Genomic DNA, 20544 nt, shown 5'->3' on the forward strand with positions numbered 1-20544 from the left:
ATGTTCATTGTCAGTACTGTTAGCATGAGGTGATACCTGGACCTTAGAGGGGCTGCACAGGTAGTCCAACTCCAGGATGCTGTCAGCGCCTACACTGGTACCGTGGATCCTGGTTTCACCCTGGTGCATAACAACACCTGGATTCATGAGGCGAGAGCATACAGGTAGTTCCTAGTGGATGAACGTTCAACCTTAAGAGTATTTAAAACAGATTTACAACCAAAAACTACTGTCACTCAGCACAAATTAGGAAATGTCTGTGATGCACCCATCCAGTGTAAAGTCCTTAAACAACTTTGTACTCCACTTGCATCCAAACGTAATCCTTCCTGGCTCTGAAAACACATGGAAGCAGCCAAAATATTAATAAAAGTAAAGCTTTACAAAATAGCTGCTTTCCGAAGCTGCATCCTTTAGGGGTTACCACAGCAGATCATCTGCCTACATCTCACCCCATCGATTAGCATCCTTTTTGGTCCTCCTCCATTACAACCATAAATCTTTCTATGGTCTTCCTCTTTTGCCTGTCAGCTCCATATCCATTCACCATCCCTGCTCTGCACATGTCCAAACCATCTTTTTTACTCTCATCAAACGCTCATCTCCACCCACTCAACCCCGCCTGCACTGTCTTCTGTTTTGAATGGTTGAATCCACCTTCACTACCTTTCCACCCATCGCCCTCTCACAGCCACAGATGCATGGATTCTGTGTGGCTCCTACTGACTTTAACCGTGCAATCAGAGTGATGTCACGGTGGCTTCAGCTATCTTTTAGCAGTTATGATTCTAACATGCTTTGATATAATGACACGGAAAATAATTAGTTGCTACCTTAAACTGAAGGAAGCAAGTTAATAAAAATCTAATGAAAAAAAAAACAAAAAGACTCAGTGACTATAATGAAACCGATTAAACGTTGTAGTTCATGAAACGACTTTTATGCAAATGGCATAACAGGGGACAGATGCACAAACCCAGTACAACAAACAATAATGAACACGTAGAGCTGGTCATCTTTTGCTAAGATTTTGACAAAAATAAGCAATGTAAAGAGGACTTGGTAAACAAACATTCAGTTTTGCTAACTAAGGTGATCACCGGGGTTTTCAAGTTTTAATCTGGATTTTTCTTGAAATTATGTGGAAGGATTTCTGTAGAATAAGGATTATGGCACCATCAGCTACATGGCAGATGCTAAACCCCAAATTAAAAAAAACAAAATAAAACACTTTATTGAAAATAAGACCAACTGTGGGCCTAATAGCTGGCATACTGTATGTTTCTGATTTGGCATGATCAAATTAAAAAAAATACTACCTGAACACGTATTTGAACGTTATGTTTTACACAGCTAACAGCTAAACGGCCAATTTTCAAAATGCTGTCTGATTGGTAGAGGTTGCTTTGTTAGAATAAAAGTTCTTCTAGCTTTGCTGAGGCACCATGATCCTCGAAAGTGTGTGCTAACATTTTCAGTCCACAAACTGCTCGAGTCTCTCTGGTTAAGGGCAAAACAGTGTAAATCCTTGTCATACCAGGAGGGTGGGGGGGACAATGATAAAGACCACCTCTTTGCACCTCGCATTTTTAGGAGGGAAGAGCCGTGTCATTAACCAATTACATAGCTAATGTATAAACGGTGGTCTATTGTCAATGAGCAGGCATCAGTCCTGAACTAAAGTGCTGCAAAAGAAATGAAATTATGGTAATTAAAAAAAAAAAAAAAAATCCCCACTGGTCTGCTGCTGGACAGAAACCAGGGTTAAATAGTCTTTTTTGTCTTGTCCAAGTCTGTCCAGTTGTCTCAGTGCGTGGGAAGACTCAGGTTCCCATGATTCCATGGGGTTAATTCACGTCACACCAGAAGGCAGCAGGCAGTCTAAACTCTTCGGGATGGAGCCTGTGCAGGTGGAATAGTCCCATTACTGGAAAGAGGAATGCGTGATATGAGATCCAGGTGGGAATGCAAGCAGCCTGATTTGTCACCGAGGAGCTCCAACCTTCAGCAATTTCTAAAATTGTCCATCTGCGATCGGAAAGCAACCTTCACTCTTGAGTCGTGCCTTTCGTAGTGGTCAGATCAGTCTTTATTTTGGAACTAGCCATGTGGCCCAGTGTGGGCATTTCAGTCCAGTGACCACAGTCGAGTGTGCGGTCAACGTCTCATGGTCAGTCCAGTGTTTAGGTTCATTATTCTCAATGTGGATTGGGGGGGGGGGGTTGGTTGTATGTGTGTGTGTGTGTGTATATATATATATAAAGAAATTGAAATCATGTCCATGTTTGTCTGTCTCGAGACTCATTAATGCTTCAATCAGACAAGCAGTGCAGCCCAAATACTACCACTGACTCAAGAGCTAGCAAAAGCCAATCCTACAGGACCACAAAGAGGTTCTTTTATTGGGGATAAGCTGAGGAAGAATTCCCCCCCCCAAAAAAAAAAGAAGCAATAATGTGGGGATGGAGTTATAGGAAAAGTTTATAGCTGGAAATGTTGGGGCTTAACCACACAGGAGAGGTCCAGGTGCTGAGGGAAAAAATTAATTCAGCAAAAGACAGAATGAGTGAAACCTTGAACTGGCTGACAAGACTGCAGAATTCACCCGTGCTGGATGCATGAACAGAGTGTGCCCCTTTAATGGTATGCTTTTAATAATCATGATGATGATTAAACCTCTCAGACAATGAGAAGGGGACTGGGAGGGGGAGGCCGAGGTATGTCACCCTGGATCATGGCTGTAGGGATAGAGTGAGACGGGAGCAAAGGTGAGGATGAACGTGGAGCTCTGGGAAAAGGGAGGAATTAGCATTATAGCTGGAAGCCCTCCATCGGGGCCTCGCACTGCTGGAAGAGGAACTGCTGCTGCTGCAGGTCGACGGCTGGAGCCAAAGATGGATCCTCATCTTCAGTGTTGAAGTAGCGCTCAATCAGGTCAAAGGCTTTCTGGTAGATTTCCTGGTTCTCATGGCTCTGCAGGAACTCCAGTTTGTCCAGACCTGTAAAGATAAAAGGTGGAGAGTAGTGCTAAAATAGAGGAGGCACACTCCAGAAAATAAAAGATTAGCCAGTGACCAGGGTTGCTGACTAGTACCGTTACTTTCCTATTTCCTTCGTCCGGATTTAATTACTTACCATAGGCTTCCTCAATGAGTGCACAGTAGGGGTTGATGCCTCCTCCCCTCTTGGCCTCCAATTCTCCCAGTCGCAGGATGTTCTCCAGGCCATTTAGAGCCACCTGAACTATTTTGGAGTCCATGAGTGTGAGCAAGTCACACAGAGGTTTTATACACCCAAGTTCCACTAAGTGCCTGCAGATGGCAGCACACACACAGAGTAGACATTAATAGTCATCGAAGAAAAATACCTTTTTAAGACGCAACATATTAATCAGTGAACAACACAGTGCACTGAAAGAAATGCAGACATGCAAGGCTACAAGCTGAATGGCAACTTCCCTAATCCCTCTCCAAGTCACTGTCTTGAAAAATGATTCAAATAAACCTGTTTGAAGTCACATTTGCTACATATAATATTTAGATTTTATGCACTTTAAAGTATGAAAACAAAATAATAGTTTCGAGTCTTGAATGATACAACAATGAAAAACAGAAGTAGGTTTGTTTATAATAGAAGAGTCTGTATAATTTAAAATCAGTGGCATCAGTTGACTTCTTCACTCAAGACAAGTGTGACTATTATGGGTACACTGGCTGTATACTGTGTATACACTGGCTGTATACTGTGCACAGTTTGTACCTGATTTGCTCTGCAGAACCCCCTGAGGTGGCATTGGTAATGGCCCACGCTGCCTCCTTCCTTGTGCGAAACTCTGCTACTTGCAGGATATTGATGAGCGGAGGCAGCAGACCTGCATCTATCACCATCTACAAGAAGTGGGAAACAATTTGTTAGCAGCTCCAATAGTTAGCTTTTCAATCTCAGGGAACAAAAAAAAGGAAGCTTTTTTTTCTAGCTTAGTCTGTAAGAATGCGCAGCACACCTGTATTTGTGCTCTGTTCCCTGCGGTGATGTTGGAGATTGTCCAACACGCTTCCTTCTTGATAGACTCCTTGGGACTGCTCAGAAGCTGAAGTAGAGACTGCAGTGCTGAACAGTTCAGAATCACCTAGAAAAATACCAAATGTTCACAGAGTCACAAAGAGCCATTGCCTTCTGCATAAACTTTTATCACATTTGTCTGTTGTGATGCAGCTACCACCTGTGTCTGTAAATCATCTCCAGTGACTATGTTTCCAACAGCCCGCAGTGCAGGAGAGACCACCTTATAATCCACGTGTCTGGAACAAAAAGCAAAGTCTTAGTGTGAGATGATACAGTTTTTTCATCAAGTTTTAGAAATGTTAACCCTCCAGTTTTAGGATGGTAGCAATAATGTTAAACCACTATTTGTTGTTACTAGGTGACAAATTAAAAGGGAAAAAAAATGCAGTCTTACTAAGGTCAACATGTGCTGTCAGACCCGCTTAAATGCACCTTTGCACCCTTCCTCTACAACATAACCTAATTCTTCCAGATGTTTCAGTCCTGTTAATTTATAGCACCCATGTGTTACTTGTCACTTTATAGGTATTTAACTAGAGTCCCAAGTGTTTCGCATACACTTTGTAGAACGCCTCTGAAAATATCTGTGTGTGTGTTTGTTTTGGCTCTCACATCAGCAGTTCGACGAGCCTGCGACAGACTCCCGAGTCAATAACAGCCTGAATTTTGTCATTTGGGCCATCTGATAGGTAGGAGAGCGCCCAGCATGCGTCAGCTAGGATGTCCGTATCGTTTACAAACAGCAGCCAAGACAGCACGCTGAGACACGGAGACACCTGCAAGAAACAAAGGGACACATTCAGCAGGTGTAACTGTTATCCAGTTTAGCATATTAGTATCTTCATATAGCCTGTGACCTTGAAATCTGAGATACGATGTGCCTTTAAGCAGTCTAAGAGGTGTGCAGTTACCATAGTGATGTGTTTATCTTGGCAAATTACCTTAGTGAAATCTGGAGGTGGGTTCTTTCCTCTGCACAGGTTTGAGAGCGCCCACACTGCGTTCCTCATCATTGTTAGACGATTCTGTTTGGCCAATAACCTGCAAGAGGAAAATTTGACGATCGCAATCAAAGTTGCTCTTTGTTTCCCCGTAGAGGAAACTTCAAAAGCAGAGAATGTAAGACTGAAGGGATACTTACTGCACCAGTGAGGGCAGTATGTTGCAGTCTATGACAAAGTCTCTGCATTCTGTGCTGTCTCCTGCTATGTTTCCCAAGGCCCACACCGCCTGAGGGGTGAAGGAATTATTCAAGTCAAACAACAAAAACAACATGAAAAACTACAATTTTAATCAGTTTAAATTTGACCTCAACAAGCTGCCAGAGGTCAGTAGACACCAGGAAAGGTAAAAATGAAGCCTCCTCACCTGTTCCTGTACGTCCTCAAAATCCGAGCTGAGCATCTCTATGAATATAGGCACAGCTCCTGCCTGGATGACCACCCGTGTCTGGTGAGACGTACCTGAAGCAATGTTGGTCAATACCCACGCAGCCTCAAACTACAATCATATTCAAAATATATGAAGAAAGTTAGTGCACTGAACTCACAACACATGCAACTTTTTAGATACGATGGTGAAACAGGAAGAGAGCACATTACAAACAAACATGAGGGGGGAAAAAAAACAAAAATCTACAAGCTTCAAATATAATCTAAAATTAGTTTTCTAGGAAAACGTACCTGCAATGTGCAGTTTTCTCTTCTTTTCAGGAACTCAACAAAGCGCTCCACCACCCCTTGAGTGGCAATGACTTCATCAATAGGTGGGTTGGGTTCTGCGTGTGAGGGAGGGTGAGGTGACGTAGAAACAATTAATACAGGCACACTTAACAGCATTACACCCCATGTAACATTCACTCCAGCCACACTGATATTGTGTAGTTATGAATTTTAGGCAGTAGTTAACTGTGAGACAGAGTGGCAGATTATGCAGCTCAAAACAATGCTTTTGTCCTTGCACTGGGCCTCAACCAGTCATTATCCTTCCCTTGTAAGACATACTGAAACAAATGCAAAGACAGGAGTGGCTGTAATGGGCAAAGTTAGAGTCCTGCTTACCTTTAGAAAGTAGTTTCCTAAAGCGCTGAGTACCTATTAGCTGCTGCTCAGGAGAGCTGGAGAAAATCATTTGAATCATGTCTTCAGAGATCACCCCACCCTGTGTGCACAACAATGGGGATTTTTTTAAAAACACATGAATTGCTGTCACAGCCGACTTGATGTGTGCAGTGAGTGATGACATCTCATACGCCTGGATATCAGGAATCTTTTTGGTACAATGAATTTTGTCAGTTGACAAGAGGGAAGCGTATCTACACTTTTGAATGTTTCACTTTTATTTTTGCCACTTGGAGCAGGGAGTCTGCTCAGTGGTGCTGAGAAAGCTGTAGCTCACTCCTCTTAAACATGCTTAGAAACAGTGCTCTTACTGATTAGAACTAAATGCATCACATAGGAATTTATGCAAATTACAGTTTGTGTGATAAAATGTAACTTTGCACACATCATTGTGGTCTGGTGAGGCGACAAACACACTGCACGGTGTGTGAAAGATTCAACATGCTATTTGTGTGGCTCACTACGTGTCAATGTCACTGCATGCATCAAAACTTGTGCTGTTTAGAACATGATACAGAAAAGCTCCTCTACAGCCTCCAGCCTGAGTTTTACAGAAGAATGACCCAAATATTAATTTAAACATAAAGCCAAGATTTTTAGATGCCATCTGATTACCAGAAATGAGTGTATGTGTGACAGAGCAGACATATGAATGCCTTCTCACCATGAGTGGGTCCATGTTGTTGGCCTGGGACTCCAGATAGCCGCTATCAGCCATCCCATCCTCATCCAGGATGCCATCATCCTCCACAGTGGCAACATTTCTTCTCTTAAAAAGCTGCAACAGAAGGACAAATATGCATTTCCCTTCCAAAACTAAATTGCTACAAACAAAGCATGGCCTCAAGTTTACTCCAAACACTGTCAGCATGTAATTTCAGGATCATTACGACGGTTTTAGTTGTACAGTATAACACATTGCTTACTTGCTCATCCTTCTTCTGTTTACGGAGCTGCAGGCCTTCCTCTTCCCTCCTCCTTCTCATCTCATCTGTGTTGAGAGACTTATTCTTGTAGCTTTTGAGGCGTGCATTGTCCTTACCCTGACTCATTGTGCAGCCTGAGAAGAGTAGGAAGTCTATTATTTGGATATGCTTTGGAGCAAATCTTTCAAAGTTCCCAACTGAGAAACAAACCCTCTGTTTTTTTCTTTTTTATTAAAACACCTCCAACTGTACTGCAAAGACTAGCAAGACAGACACCAACTAACGTAGCCAACGCTGGCATAGCTACCGGTGTGTATCATTCCTCTCAAAAAAGATTGTTCAACAAACAGGGTCATGTAAGGATAGCAGCTAGCCTATTAGCTTCCCGTGGCTTGATGCTGCGTGGAAAGAAAGCATCATTTTACCATCTACTGATCGGGGTCCAGTATTTCCGTTGTCAACTCACAACTCGGACAAGCACAAGGAAAACCTAAAAGCACAAGTCCCCCGGGAGGGTACACTTGATCAGCTGGCTAATGTCAACGCCGCTCTTAGCCTCCTCTACTATCGAAAGCTAGCTGGCAGCCAGCGGCTAACTGCTGTAGCTAACGTTAGCTTAGTACCAAAATCCAACATTAACGTTAGCGCAAACGACAGACCACCGTCTCAGACAGTAAGAATTCATTTAACTTTTCATTATGAATCGCTGCCACACGTACACAGCTAAAAATGTAAACGTTTTTCGTTATCTAACCTGTCAGATTGGGCTCCGTAATCCCCTTATTCGCTAGGCCACCGTTTGAACAGCCGTCGCCGGTATGCTAGTGCGCACGCGTCCAACTAAACGCAAATGACCCACAACTCCCCCGCACGTATCTAAGCTCCGCCCCCTCCTACGCCTCTTTTTCCCCCTTCTTTTTGCTTTGTAAATAAACAGAAATGTGACTTTTGCTTCATAAACAGTTTGACAAACAAGCGGTGCCTGCAGGGTTTATATTCATGGTATAACCGGCATACACACAGCCTCACTTCGTGTGTGATTGTGCAGGAAATACAACTGTGCGCTCAGCTTCGAAAAAGGACCGCATCTATCCATTTATCCTCATACCTCACCTCTATGTATGCGCTCTCTATAAGCGCAGGTGCGGCTCTTGGATGTGACACATCTCTAATGTAGTCTAGACGCTCCGGCGCCAGGGGTCATCGGGGGGACACACACACAAACAACAAGTAACACAACATGGACCATCATCATCCTCAGACACACACGCACACACATACACGGCCCATTGTCAGACACAAGCACATTAGAAGTACGAATAATAATAAAACTGTAAACAAGTGACAAAATAAGAAAAGACAAAGAAAAAAAAACGCAAACACATGCAAAACTAAGGGAAAGAATGGAGATTTGAACTTAACAGATTAAATCACATAATTCACTTTGAATTTAGTCTATCTATCTATCTATCTATCTATCTATCTATTAAACACTGTGTGTGTGTGTGTGTGTGTGTGTGTGTGTGTGTGTGTGTGTGTGTGTGTGTGTGTGTGTGTGTGTGTGTGTGTGTGTGTGTGTGTGTGTGTGAGAGAGAGAGAGAGAGAGACAGAGATCGAGAGGGGATGAGAGGATAAAGGCCACCGCACTACGATAGAAAAAAAATGCATGAACTCTGCGTGACCCAACTATACCAAGACAGTTCACCTATTACGAGCCTTTAAAGTAAGCTTATTGCTAAATAGTCTTGATATTTAATCAACAGGTAAGGTAACCCCTGATTCTGTTCACATGGACGGAGTTTTTTCAGTGCTACATAGTCTCCACATCCCGGCTCTTATTATTTATTTTGCTGCGTTATTTTGCAAAATTATCTAATCTAAACATAAACTACATAAATGAGTGCGATGCAATATTTTGCTCTTGGTGTTTTCAGTCCTTTATGTCCATCTTATGTGTCATTTTTTTCTGTTATCAATCAACCAACCGATCATTCGATTAAAGGCCTGTCAACGGGCTTCGTAAAGGTTCTTATAAGGTCACCAGAAAGCTACATAAAAGACTGCACCTGCACCAAAGTTCTTTTTTTCTCTCTCTCTGCCTCCAAAAAACGTCGCCAGGCTGCATGCAATCTATAGGCTCCAAACATTGTTGCATTTTAAAACCATCTTCAGTGAGCTATAAATATGAGGCGCTCCAAACACACCCTCAGTTTTACTTCTGCCAAAAAATGACCACAATGCCGAGACGACTGGAGGTCCAGAGCTCGATCCTCACTGGTGGGGACAGCTTTAACATGTGGCACGACTACATGAATCTGAGCCAAGTGTTCGAGAAACTGTGCAGCAACCGTGAGGTTGATAACCGAGACACCGAGCGTCCAAAGAAGGGACAAGCGCCCCCCTGGAGTAAGGTCCACACTTCCACTCGGGGGAAGAAATCCTCCAAAAACTCATCGCAGTTCAGTCCGACCAGCAGCGCGTCGGACACCAGCAGCAGCGCGTCATCCTCGGACTACTGCCGCTTCTGCAAGCAAAACGGGGAGACTCCGAGGGTGTACCGATCTCACAAGCTCAAATCAGACGACGGGAAAGTTTTCTGCCCCATCCTCCGGAACTACACTTGCCCGATCTGCGAAGCCACCGGTGACAGCGCTCACACACGCAGGTACTGCCCGCAGATGAAGTGGGAGGCGGCTGGGAGGATGCAGACAGGAGTCAAGTTCTGGTAGCTGCTGAAAACTGAAGCTGCGAGAAACTGTACATATTTACCGAACTGTTTGGGGTATGTGTTCGTGTTGGCAGAGACCGTTTCAGTTCCAAAGACTGTTTCAAGTTTGACTGTCAAACACTCCGCTGCAGTCTGCAGCAAGGAGCCCTCATCCATCACATCTGCGCTCGCCAGTACGCGCAGGCTCAACGGGAGAAATCTGCGCCAGCTTTGAGGGTGTCCCAAGTTCTGCCAGCAACTGAAAACTGAAGCTGCGAGAAACTGTACATATTTACCGAACTGTTTGGGGTATGTGTTCATGTTGGCAGAGACCGTTTCAGTTCCAAAGACTGTTTCAAGTTTGACTGTCAAACACTCCGCTGCAGCCTGCAGCAAGGAGCCCTCATCCATCACATCTGTGGAGCCCCGAGCTGGGGTGAGCGCTCTCAAGCTTTGGAATAAAATTTAACTCTTTAAAGTCCTCGAGTGTTTATTGTTGTTGTTATTGTTGTTGTTGTTTAATATGATACAATTTCGGGGGTACTTCATAGGTCACAAGTGAAACTCCAAAGTGGCTAACCTTTCTGCGGAATTAAAAAGATTTCTAAAAATGTGCCCATAGTGTCAGTGCGCGAGTCTTTTAGTTAAAATGCAAATGCTATATTATCCCTCATGTCAAACAGATTATTCGACAAAAACATCAGTATTTTGTCTTTTTTTTGGTATTATAGAAAATTTTAACTCACATGTTACAGATGTACCTGAACTCACCAGAGAACATGCGTCATAAAAAATAATTAAATTAAATTAAAAGTAACACTTCAAGGCAAAAGTGAAACGATTATGTGAAGTGAGAAATTGAATTAAGGTTCAATAGTTTTAGTTTCAAAATAGAGGGGCTGGGGGAAATACAGTATACAAGGTCAAAACAGAGTTTGTACAATTCTAATGAGCGTCAAAGTTATAATTTAGTATGACCACCTTCATTCTTGAGTTTTCTTTGAAGAATAGGCGGTCATTCTTCTAGGGTTTTGCTGTTATGTGTGGACACAACACTGGTTCAGCACTTGTGTTTCGTACTTTCAAAACATGTGTAAATGATTCATAGGTCAGAGTTAAGTGGCTTAATAAAAAACAAAAGAGTCCTTTGAAAATGTTCAGGTACAAGAACTGGACTGAAAATGAATGAAAGAGCAGCAAATGTCCAAAGAAAAACTTACCTTTAGAAAGTAGTTTCCTAAAGCGCTGAGTACCTATTAGCTGCTGCTCAGGAGAGCTGGAGAAAATCATTTGAATCATGTCTTCAGAGATCACCCCACCCTGTGTGCACAACAATGGGGATTTTTTAAAAACACATGAATTGCTGTCACAGCCGACTTGATGTGTGCAGTGAGTGATGACATCTCATACGCCTGGATATCAGGAATCTTTTTGGTACAATGAATTTTGTCAGTTGACAAGAGGGAAGCGTATCTACACTTTTGAATGTTTCACTTTCATTTTTGCCACTTGGAGCAGGGAGTCTGCTCAGTGGTGCTGAGAAAGCTGTAACTCACTCCTCTTAAACATGCTTAGAGACAGTGCTCTTACTGATTAGAACTAAATGCATCACATAGGAATTTATGCAAATTACAGTTTGTGTGATAAAATGTAACTTTGCACACATCATTGTGGTCTGGTGAGGCGACAAACACACTGCACGGTGTGTGAAAGATTCAACATGCTATTTGTGTGGCTCACTACGTGTCAATGTCACTGCATGCATCAAAACTTGTGCTGTTTAGAACATGATACAGAAAAGCTCCTCTACAGCCTCCAGCCTGAGTTTTACAGAAGAATGACCCAAATATTAATTTAAACATAAAGCCAAGATTTTTAGATGCCATCTGATTACCAGAAATGAGTGTATGTGTGACAGAGCAGACATATGAATATATATTAAGTTGATAAAATACAACAAAATCTGGCTCCTTGGAAGCGAAATATTAAGAAATGAGTCACTCAAGATGCTTGCACAGTGTTGTATATCAAGACAATTTAATTTCCTAATACAAGTTCTTAAAAATGTACATTTAAATACTTTTGCATACATTTAAAAATGCATTATAAAGCCTACATTTCTAAATATAAGCTTATCTGAATACAAATCCAGCACATAAATCTGAACATTATCGCAGGTTTTGAATCGATAACATGCAAACAAGCTTTTTTGTAAAAACTGTAAAACCCCCTGTTACGACCCGGCTCAAAAGCCGCAACATAAAAAAAGGAGATGAATAACAGAGTGTGGGTGAGAAGAGGTTTCATCCTAAAATGGAAAACCAGGTTGGCTAAAATGGCTGGTGCCACCAAGGCAAAGACTAGTGCACTGCCGGAAAGCTTGCCTCAGGTATGCTTTTATCCACACCTGACTAGGTGTGGCCAATTAGCACCAGCTGAAAACACTGAGACGATTAGAAGCTGCAGAGGGACGTAACACCCCCACAACAAACTGCCTTTAAATACGACATTACATACTTATTGAAATGTTAACATCATCAGAATCAGAATACTTTATTGATCCCTAACGGAAATTATTTCCTGTGTCGTTCAGTGGTGCTTTTTAGTAAGCTCAGTCTCAGTCTCGTCTGTTTTTTTCCCCTTAAGAATCCTCCAAAAAACAATGTTGGATATTAATTTCCAGATGGAAATGTATGAAAAAAGTGCAGTTAACCTACTTCCACTATCTTTAAATGCTCCACAGATGTATAAAAATATGTCCTAAAGACCAGAACTTTATATATTACAGATATCTTTTGTTGGATCACGTGATTCAAATAAGAAACAAAACAGCTGAAAGAAACGAAAATTGACCAAACAGGTGATCATAAACTTTTAACTCAGTGCAGCATTTTACATGTGTTTCTAGTAAAGTCTTGCTCTGATGTGGAGTGTGTGTGGCCTTCTGTGTATGTGCGTGATCATACATGACCTTCTGTTTTCATGTGCACTCCAGCTCTATATAATCCTAGCTGATTTATTTTGCCTGTCATTAGCAAACATATCATTGGCTCTTCTCATTTACCCGTAGAAGTTTTAGAATTGGGATACATAGATCTCCAGCTGGCAGCTACCCAACATTTCATAACTGTGAGGGTTAAGTTGCTTAAAGCTGATATAATCCTTTGGCTCTTCATTCCCTGGTCTCACCTGCTGCTGATACGAGTCTGCGATAAAAACTTGTTACTAAACACGACTGCTGGGGCAAAGTCCAGCTCTTATGTATGTTTAAAGTTATGGAAGATGGTTATAAAGCTGAGTGAGTTCGGCAACAGGATTGTTTTACCCCTTTTTTGTTCAGTTAATCAGCCGAAAACAGAGGACACGTGGAGGATGTCAAACGTGTACACGTGCTACAGGGCTATAAAAGCTCCACTGTTACAAAACCAGCTTCGTTTTATGTAAAAAAGAAAAGCCCACCCCACACAGCAGTCTTCCAGTGCTTTCAGTCAAGAAAAGACATTAAACGGTACGTCATGGCTTCTTCTGATTAGTGACATGTAATACTGATGGCAACTTGTTAATATGAAATTTAGAAACTTGTTATAATTTGTCTTCAATTATAATTCTTCTGTTTTATAGAAACTGGCTTACTAAAAATGGCAAAACACCACATCACTCTTGCCATTGCCATAGTGCTGGCAGTGATTTTCTACATCGTCACCATTGTGTTGTCTGCTCTGGCAGCGTTAGGAAAACGTAAGTCTGGCTTTTAATACTTTTAGAATTACGTTGTAACCTTTGAGCACTCTGTCTCTCTCTCTGATTTCTGTGTTTCTGCGCCACAGATCCATTTTTATCCACCACCGCGAACATTTCAGATGAGTTTGTGACCCAGATCACGCCTTCAGGGTGGACTTTTACCATCTGGTCCATCATTTACATCTTTATGGGTTCAGGGGTGCTCTATGTCTTTGCAGGCATCTTTAGGAAGTAAGTTTTTTATTCTTGAGACAAATTTTTTCTTCTCCTATATGATGTTTGTTGAAGTCTACATTTACCTCTTTCTGCAGGAATGCCTATGGTTATGTCTACTGCAGCCCTGCAGTTTTGCCACACGGATTTTTTGTAACTTTTTGCTTAAATCTGGGCGTCAATATTGGATGGTTGCTCCTGTGGGACAGAAAGTGAGTGTGATGAGAGTTTTAAATGATATCATTAAAAAGCCATAGTATTGATTAATGTTTTTCCTTGCTGCATTAGAAAAGGGGGCGTATAAATGAGGGCTGGATATAGTGCTGATTAGTTAGGTTAGTCCACCTAAGCTGAGTAACCAAATGAAGCTGTGTTGAATCACATTGTCAGGCCCTCTTGGCCTAAATATGTAGATAAGATTGACCTGAAATCATGCAATAAATGGGAAAAATAAGTATGTCCATGCAAGAAGCATGTAAACACAGCTTCTAACATGCAGGTTAATTGTTTTCATTGTGGTCAAATTCTGTTTTTCATCCCTGCTCAAGGTACACACCTGCTGCGCTGGCTTTCCTCATCCTAATCGCTTTGACTAACTACGCTGTAATATACTTCTCCTGCCACGGTCTGCATAACTATGGAGCTTGGCTCAACAAATACCACAGAACAGACCTGTTGCTCCATCATCTGCTGGTTAGTATGGCACCTGATGTTTGCGTTTCTTTTTTTTTCATGTACATGGTTATAATCTCAGCATCTCTGTCTTTTGCTTTGTCTTCATTGCAGATTCAGAACGGCATTGCCATCTATGCAACGTGGACAACTATTGCCTCCCTGCTTAACCTGACCATTGTGCTGACGTATGATGCAAGCATGTCCCACGCTGACGGCGCCACTCTTGCTCTTTCTGTTTTGTCCATTGTGCTGATAGCGTGGTAAGTTGACAAACAGAGGAAACAACAAGGGCGACTTCTTTAGAAAAAATGGATCAATAAAAGGTGCCGTCTCTCTCACAGGTTCATCCTGGAAAACTCCATTCTTGAAAAATATGTGAGATTCATCTTCAGCATTTACCCCACTGTGATTTGGGCGCTGACAGGGGTGTTCACCAAAAACTACAACACCGCAGCTCCTACCCGCAACAACATCTTTATCGGTGAGGATAAACCATCAACCGGTCTCAATGACACTATAGCACTGACTATAAATGATAACTTCATATGTGGATGCACACTGATGCCACGCTCTGATATTTTCTTTCCACTATAGCTGCCCTGCTGGGTGTAGCCTGTGCCCTGTGTGCCACTCGGATATGTTTGGTCATTTGGAGGCAAATGAAAAAGCCGCTTTACGAAGACGTAAACCCTGACAAAATGTCTCCGATGGAGATTTTAGAGAAGCAGAAAAAGATATTTAAGTGAGAGAGCGAGGAAAAGATTTGCAGTATGATTTCTGTATGATACCAGGGCTGTATTGTAAATGACTCCAGCCTCAGCTGAATATCATCAAGCCTCATAAAGTGATATATAAAGCTGAAGGTTCACACCTGTCAAAAAGTATAAACTGCAATAAAGTGTGTATTTCTGATTTCACCACATAAACATGAAAAATGTAGTTATGCTTTCATTTACTTTTCTTTCATAAGCTGTAAAAATAAACGTTAACACTGACTTTAATGGTGTCTTTTTTGAGTTATTTAACAGACAGCACATCTGTTCAATAAGAGAGAAGACAAAGCAATTCAGATTCATTAATAATGACAAGGATGGATGATAAGATTTAAAAAATGTCATTTTAACACATATGGTTATGTTTAATAAACACACACACACACGCGCACACACACACACACACACACACACACACACACACACACACACACACACACACACACACACAATGGAGCTCTCGAGCTGATTGTTGATCAGCCTCATAAAAAAATCATCTTTATTGCATAAACTAAGAGCACACTGCACTTGTAAGTAAATGCATTACTATTTAGAGCGCTGTGGGAATAAAACCATTTAAGCGAATAAAAACGTGAACGGAGTCAACAAATGCACAAAGGTAACAAATCTCAGTTGTGTTCAAAGTTTACGATTATGCGTGTTTTCTGCTCCAGTCTGAGTCCGCTGGTTTTGTCACGTCAGTCTTAAGTCTTCAGAGCCAGCCTCTGTTGGTTGTACACCTTAATAATCTTTTAATGTATATTTTTAAACAAATTCCACTAAACAGCACAAGTTGCTGGTGGCAGACTGCATCTATATCTAGTTGCTGGGTGGATTTGTGTGGCTGCCTCCAAGATCTGTTGTTGTCTACTTACACAGATATGTGGATTATGCTCTTTACTTAGATTTAAAAAGCTGTACAATTTCATCAAATCTATCTTTTTATCTTGGCTTTGCTCTTTTTTTTGTTTTTGCAGATCAATAAAAAGCTTTGATTAAAAAAAACCACAGACCTCCACCCACTGATTTCCTTATGCAAGCAATTACCTGTATATTCCACAAACCCTGTTTTCAAGAGTGTGTTCATCATCAGATATGACCTTATACATAACCAGGGATTACTATCATGCCACGCCACCCGATGAAGGACCTTCAAACTCCGAGTTATACAGTATAAAAGTAATTTTTGTAATGAAGGAGGGCTGAGACAAATAGGAAGTAATAACATAATAAAATCATGCTGTAAACTGTAATTCATTAAACACATACTTGTATATAAGTGCTTTCAAAATTATTTAATATATGAGTAGATATATTTATCAGCGTTTTATGATTGATTGTTTCAGAAATGTAAAGAGGATAAGAGATGCACGTGATGTCTTGAAGAGTCATAAACCTTCTTGCACAACTAGTCGCTCTATATAAAAGTCGGTCCCGTGTCCTCTGCAGTTACTCTTGATCTTCACACGGCTTACACAACATGGAGCAAAGCCAGGTAAGTCTTATTAATCTCATCATGTGGACGCTGTTTTAGTAGACCGGACTAAACATGTATGTCGTGTGGATAATGCACACAGGAATTAAAAAAATTAATTTAAAAATTACTATCTGGCCCTCTCTTAAGAAGAGTCAATTTTCTTGGTGTAGTTTTGTTTTTTATGGTGGCAAACTTTGATAAAAGTTGTAAAAAGAGCTTCTGATAAATGTCTAAAGATATATTAAGTGGCTTCTGTGTTAACTGTGTGAAAGTGATCGATTGCCACTTCTTCCTGTTCCTGCTTTTGTTTTATAAAATGTTTTTTCTTCCCATCTTAGAATAAGAGGACCGTGATGGGAAAACACAACCCAGGACGTATCGCTGCAGTACTCATGTCTTTAGCTGCCTTTGTAGTGAGCTTGGTGTTTAATGGGCTGGCTGTAGTTGGAGTTAGTAAGTTGAAACTTTGTTAGCCGTTTGTCAGTTGTGTTCAGCATCTTTGATATTCGTGTAGAGGATGGTAAATGGCCTGTATTTGTATAGCGCTTTACTAGTCCCCAAGGACCCCAAAGCACTTTACACATCCAGTCATCCACCCATTCACACACACATTCACACACTGGATGTGAAGGATGTGAAAACACACCGCGAACAGTCAACTTTCCCTAAAATCGAACCTTTTTCTCCACAAAGGTCCTTTTCACACCACCCAAGCCAATGTCTCAGCTTTGTTTGACACCCAGCTTACGCCTTCAGGATGGACATTTTTCATCTGGACCCTCATCTACATCTGGCTGATCTTCATGATCATCTACATTGTTGCGGGTCTTTTCAGAAAGTTGTGTCCACTTCTTTTTATTTTCTTCTTTAAAACTACAGTGTTATTTTTAAAGCACAGATATAAGATATAATCCAGGTCTCTTCAGTCTATTTTTAAAACCCACTGAAAAACTGTTCCCACAGATTTGTTGATCAACTTTTTATCTTCTAGGAATGGATATGGATATGTTTACTGCACTCCTGCAGTACTGCCTTATGGATTCTTTATTAGCTGGTGTCTCAACATGGGCGTCAATATTGGTTGGCTGCTGGTTTGGGACAGAGAGTAAGAGTCTTTGAGTGTCGTGTGTGAGTTAAGCCTGCAGTGATGCATGGCTGTGAAAGATGTAAATGAAAGCTGTTCAACAGATTCATTAAATGTGTTTTTCTGCTGTATCTATCCTTAAAAAAGACTGATGATTCCTGCACTGGTGTTTCTCATCCTCATCATCTGCACTAACTACTCCATGATATGCTTCATCTGCCATGGGATTCACGTTTATGGAGCTTGGCTCAACAAATACCACAAAGCAGACCTGTGGCTCCTCCGGGTGTTGGTAAGTGTGCATTATTAACTGTAAGCTAAGCTTTTAATCTTGCATGTAGATCAAGTTACATTAGCCTGTTGTGGTCAGACATTATTAATATAATGTTTGCTTGGACTCCATGAAAAAATCTGTTTGCAGGTCCAGAATGGTGTCATGATATACACGACTTAGACAACTGTTGCAACCCTCCTCAACCTGACCATTGTACTGGCTTATGAAACAGACATGTCCCAAGACGATGCTGCCACACTCTCATACTCTCTTTTGACTATTTTGTTGCTTGGATGGTGAGTGTGCTTCTTAAAAACCCCAAAAAACCCAAACGAGAGCATTGAGAGAGCTCAGTTCCCTCCAATTCCCTTCCTTTGAAGGGCAACGGCTACACTAAAACTCAGATGCTTTATGCATCAGTATGGAAAGCTAATGTAGTATATTAATCTTTTTGTAATATTTGTCAAATAATGTTTGTTTAAAACAATAATGTTTGAAAGAGTTCAAATAAAGACCGCGCTTATTTCCCCCAATGATTAGTATATTTAAAATTTGGAGATGATCCAATGAAAGCTAAAACTTATGGCCTTTGACCTTGTATGATCTTTATCCATATGACTGGAGTAGAATTGGCTGAACTCTTAGGCTTCTAACATATTAATATATGTTAGAATCTAACATATTAAAATTGAGATGCTAAAGCGACGCGTTTTGTGTTTCATAGGTTTGTTTTAGAGAATCTTGTCCTCGACAAGCATGTGCGGTACGTCTGCATTACCTACCCCGTTGTGATCTGGGCGCTGTCTGGAAACCTTGACAAAAACTATGATGCTGAATCACCCAGTCGCAATGGCGTCTTCATTGGTAAGACTTCACATAAATCCCTGCATCCACACTAAACTTTTTAGATAAATACACCCACAAAATGAGCTCTGTGTCACCGTGTGTCACGTGCAAAAGCTGTACTGATTTGATTTTCTTCTCTCAGCTGTGCTGCTGGCTGCAGCCTGTGTGCTGTTTGTGATTCGGGTTAGTTTGGTGGTCTGGAGACACATCAAACAGCCACTCTATGAAGGTGTCGATCCTGAAGCCATGGAACCGATGGAGATCGCTAAGAAGCAGAAAAAGATATTTCGCTGAGCAGCATAAGACTATTATGTATAACAAATGACTGAATATATATTTATGTTTGTTTTGTATTAGTGCAAACTTACACTCCAAAGCCAAATGTAGTTTTCTTAATATTGACATATTTATTGTGAAATAGACCATACATGATCACAGCTGTTTGTTCAGTGTTAACACCATATAAATGTTGCTACTCCAAAATCAAGGTTTTATAAAATATTATTTCTGATTTAAGATATGAGCTAAAAATTCGTTTATTTTATTTTAAGCATCCTTTTTTTTTACATTTAAAAAATACAAGGCTTGTAACGTTAGAGAACATACTTTTACTATATCACTATATCATTTACATTTCTATCAGTGTAAAGAAATGTAAATACACACAAAATCCCTGAGATATGTTAATAAAAGAAAAGAAGGAAAATATCAGCTGTAGATCTCAGTTTTTCTACATGATAAATAAATGTTCCTGAAAGCAAATGAAAAAAATCTGTCAGCATGACTCTTTTGGGCTTAAATTGTAAAAATAAATGTGTAAAATTTGCAAAAAGGTTCTGGCTGCAGATTGCCCAGACTGCCCTGCAATTATAAAACATAAAAAAGTTTTTGTTACTTAACAAAAACTGTGGACCCATTGTAAAAAAACAAACTTCTATAGCAGAAAGTGAAAAAACTGTTATCTTTATGCCGTGTAATTGTTTATCTATTATTTAAATACCTTAGTGTATGGCCATGGGAGAGGCCTTTATCAGTAGGAAATGCTGTAAAATTTATGAAAATACAGTTAAAAGTCCAGACTTTACACCCTCTTTTATCTTTTCCAAAGCCATTCAGTGGGCTGCATTTGAAATTTGGCCCACGGGCCTTATGTTTGACACCCCTGATTTAGAGCATATACTCTATACAGTGCATACTTTACAGCACTTAATTATTTTTAACTTCTTTATATCCCATGCAGATCATATATGGGTGTGTTATGTTACTGCTCTAGGGATGAGTTCTGTGCAGGCTGTGGTTTCATAGCAAATGACATACACCATAGAGCTTATATGCAACACATTAATATGCATGAAGGAGAAACATTTTCATATGTTTTAATCAGTTATATGTCATATTTAAAAAGTACAAATAAACTTTAAGTTTCATATATCAGTGTGCACTTGTTTTCAGTGAAATGTTACACATTTGAACATGACGATCATTTCCATTTTCTCAAGATAGCGTCCAAATTTTTGCCGTTACTTAACATTTATCTGTATATATGAAAACGAAGATATTTACCCAGTTTACCAAAAGAAAAGACGTTTGTAGGAGTAAACGGCAACAGCTGGTAATTGTAACAACCATTTAACTCTTTCATG

At 40.7% G+C, this 20544-nt stretch overlaps 3 protein-coding genes and 1 pseudogene across 5 annotated transcripts; 3 read left to right on the forward strand and 1 right to left on the reverse strand.

The window, feature by feature from the left end:
- Positions 1-901: 901 nt before the first annotated feature.
- On the reverse strand, positions 902-7977 carry kpna1 (karyopherin alpha 1 (importin alpha 5)). Of its 2 annotated transcripts, none has more exons than XM_086306296.1 (14): positions 7866-7977; positions 7112-7245; positions 6850-6963; positions 6126-6225; positions 5748-5842; positions 5434-5565; positions 5207-5295; positions 5007-5106; positions 4678-4841; positions 4223-4301; positions 4004-4129; positions 3760-3887; positions 3136-3311; positions 902-2999 (listed from the first exon to the last, which is right to left on the reverse strand). In XM_086306296.1, exons 2-14 carry the CDS (start codon positions 7235-7237, stop codon positions 2812-2814), a joined length of 1617 nt encoding a protein of 538 aa, XP_086162422.1. In that variant the 5' UTR covers positions 7238-7245; positions 7866-7977; the 3' UTR covers positions 902-2811. The 2 variants fall into 2 exon arrangements, with proteins under 2 accessions (XP_086162422.1, XP_086162424.1); XM_086306298.1 differs by lacking the exon at positions 7866-7977 and adding an exon at positions 7537-7659.
- Positions 7978-9324: 1347 nt separating this feature from the next.
- LOC147322020 (nanos homolog 2-like) lies at positions 9325-9840 on the forward strand. Its single transcript, XM_086305149.1, has one exon. It carries the CDS (start codon positions 9340-9342, stop codon positions 9838-9840), a length of 501 nt encoding a protein of 166 aa, XP_086161275.1. The 5' UTR covers positions 9325-9339.
- Positions 9841-13213: 3373 nt separating this feature from the next.
- Positions 13214-15437, forward strand: LOC147322021 (uncharacterized). Its single transcript, XM_086305151.1, has 8 exons — positions 13214-13326; positions 13440-13556; positions 13646-13790; positions 13871-13984; positions 14321-14465; positions 14559-14707; positions 14789-14928; positions 15042-15437. The coding sequence occupies exons 2-8, from the start codon at positions 13457-13459 to the stop codon at positions 15191-15193; spliced, it is 945 nt and encodes a 314-aa protein (XP_086161277.1). The 5' UTR covers positions 13214-13326; positions 13440-13456; the 3' UTR covers positions 15194-15437.
- Positions 15438-16692: 1255 nt separating this feature from the next.
- On the forward strand, positions 16693-19609 carry LOC147322022 (uncharacterized; annotated as a pseudogene). The gene is made up of 7 exons (XR_015130892.1): positions 16693-17150; positions 17391-17535; positions 17689-17802; positions 17929-18073; positions 18203-18351; positions 18780-18919; positions 19044-19609. The product of XR_015130892.1 is annotated as an uncharacterized LOC147322022 (transcript).
- Positions 19610-20544: the final 935 nt, after the last annotated feature.

This window comes from Aulonocara sp. 'chitande type north' Nkhata Bay, linkage group LG9 (genome assembly GCF_057382095.1).
Source record: "Aulonocara sp. 'chitande type north' Nkhata Bay isolate Kocher_YH1m ecotype deep benthic linkage group LG9, A_spYH_male_GT1.1, whole genome shotgun sequence".
NCBI classification, from domain to species: domain Eukaryota; kingdom Metazoa; phylum Chordata; class Actinopteri; order Cichliformes; family Cichlidae; genus Aulonocara; species Aulonocara sp. 'chitande type north' Nkhata Bay.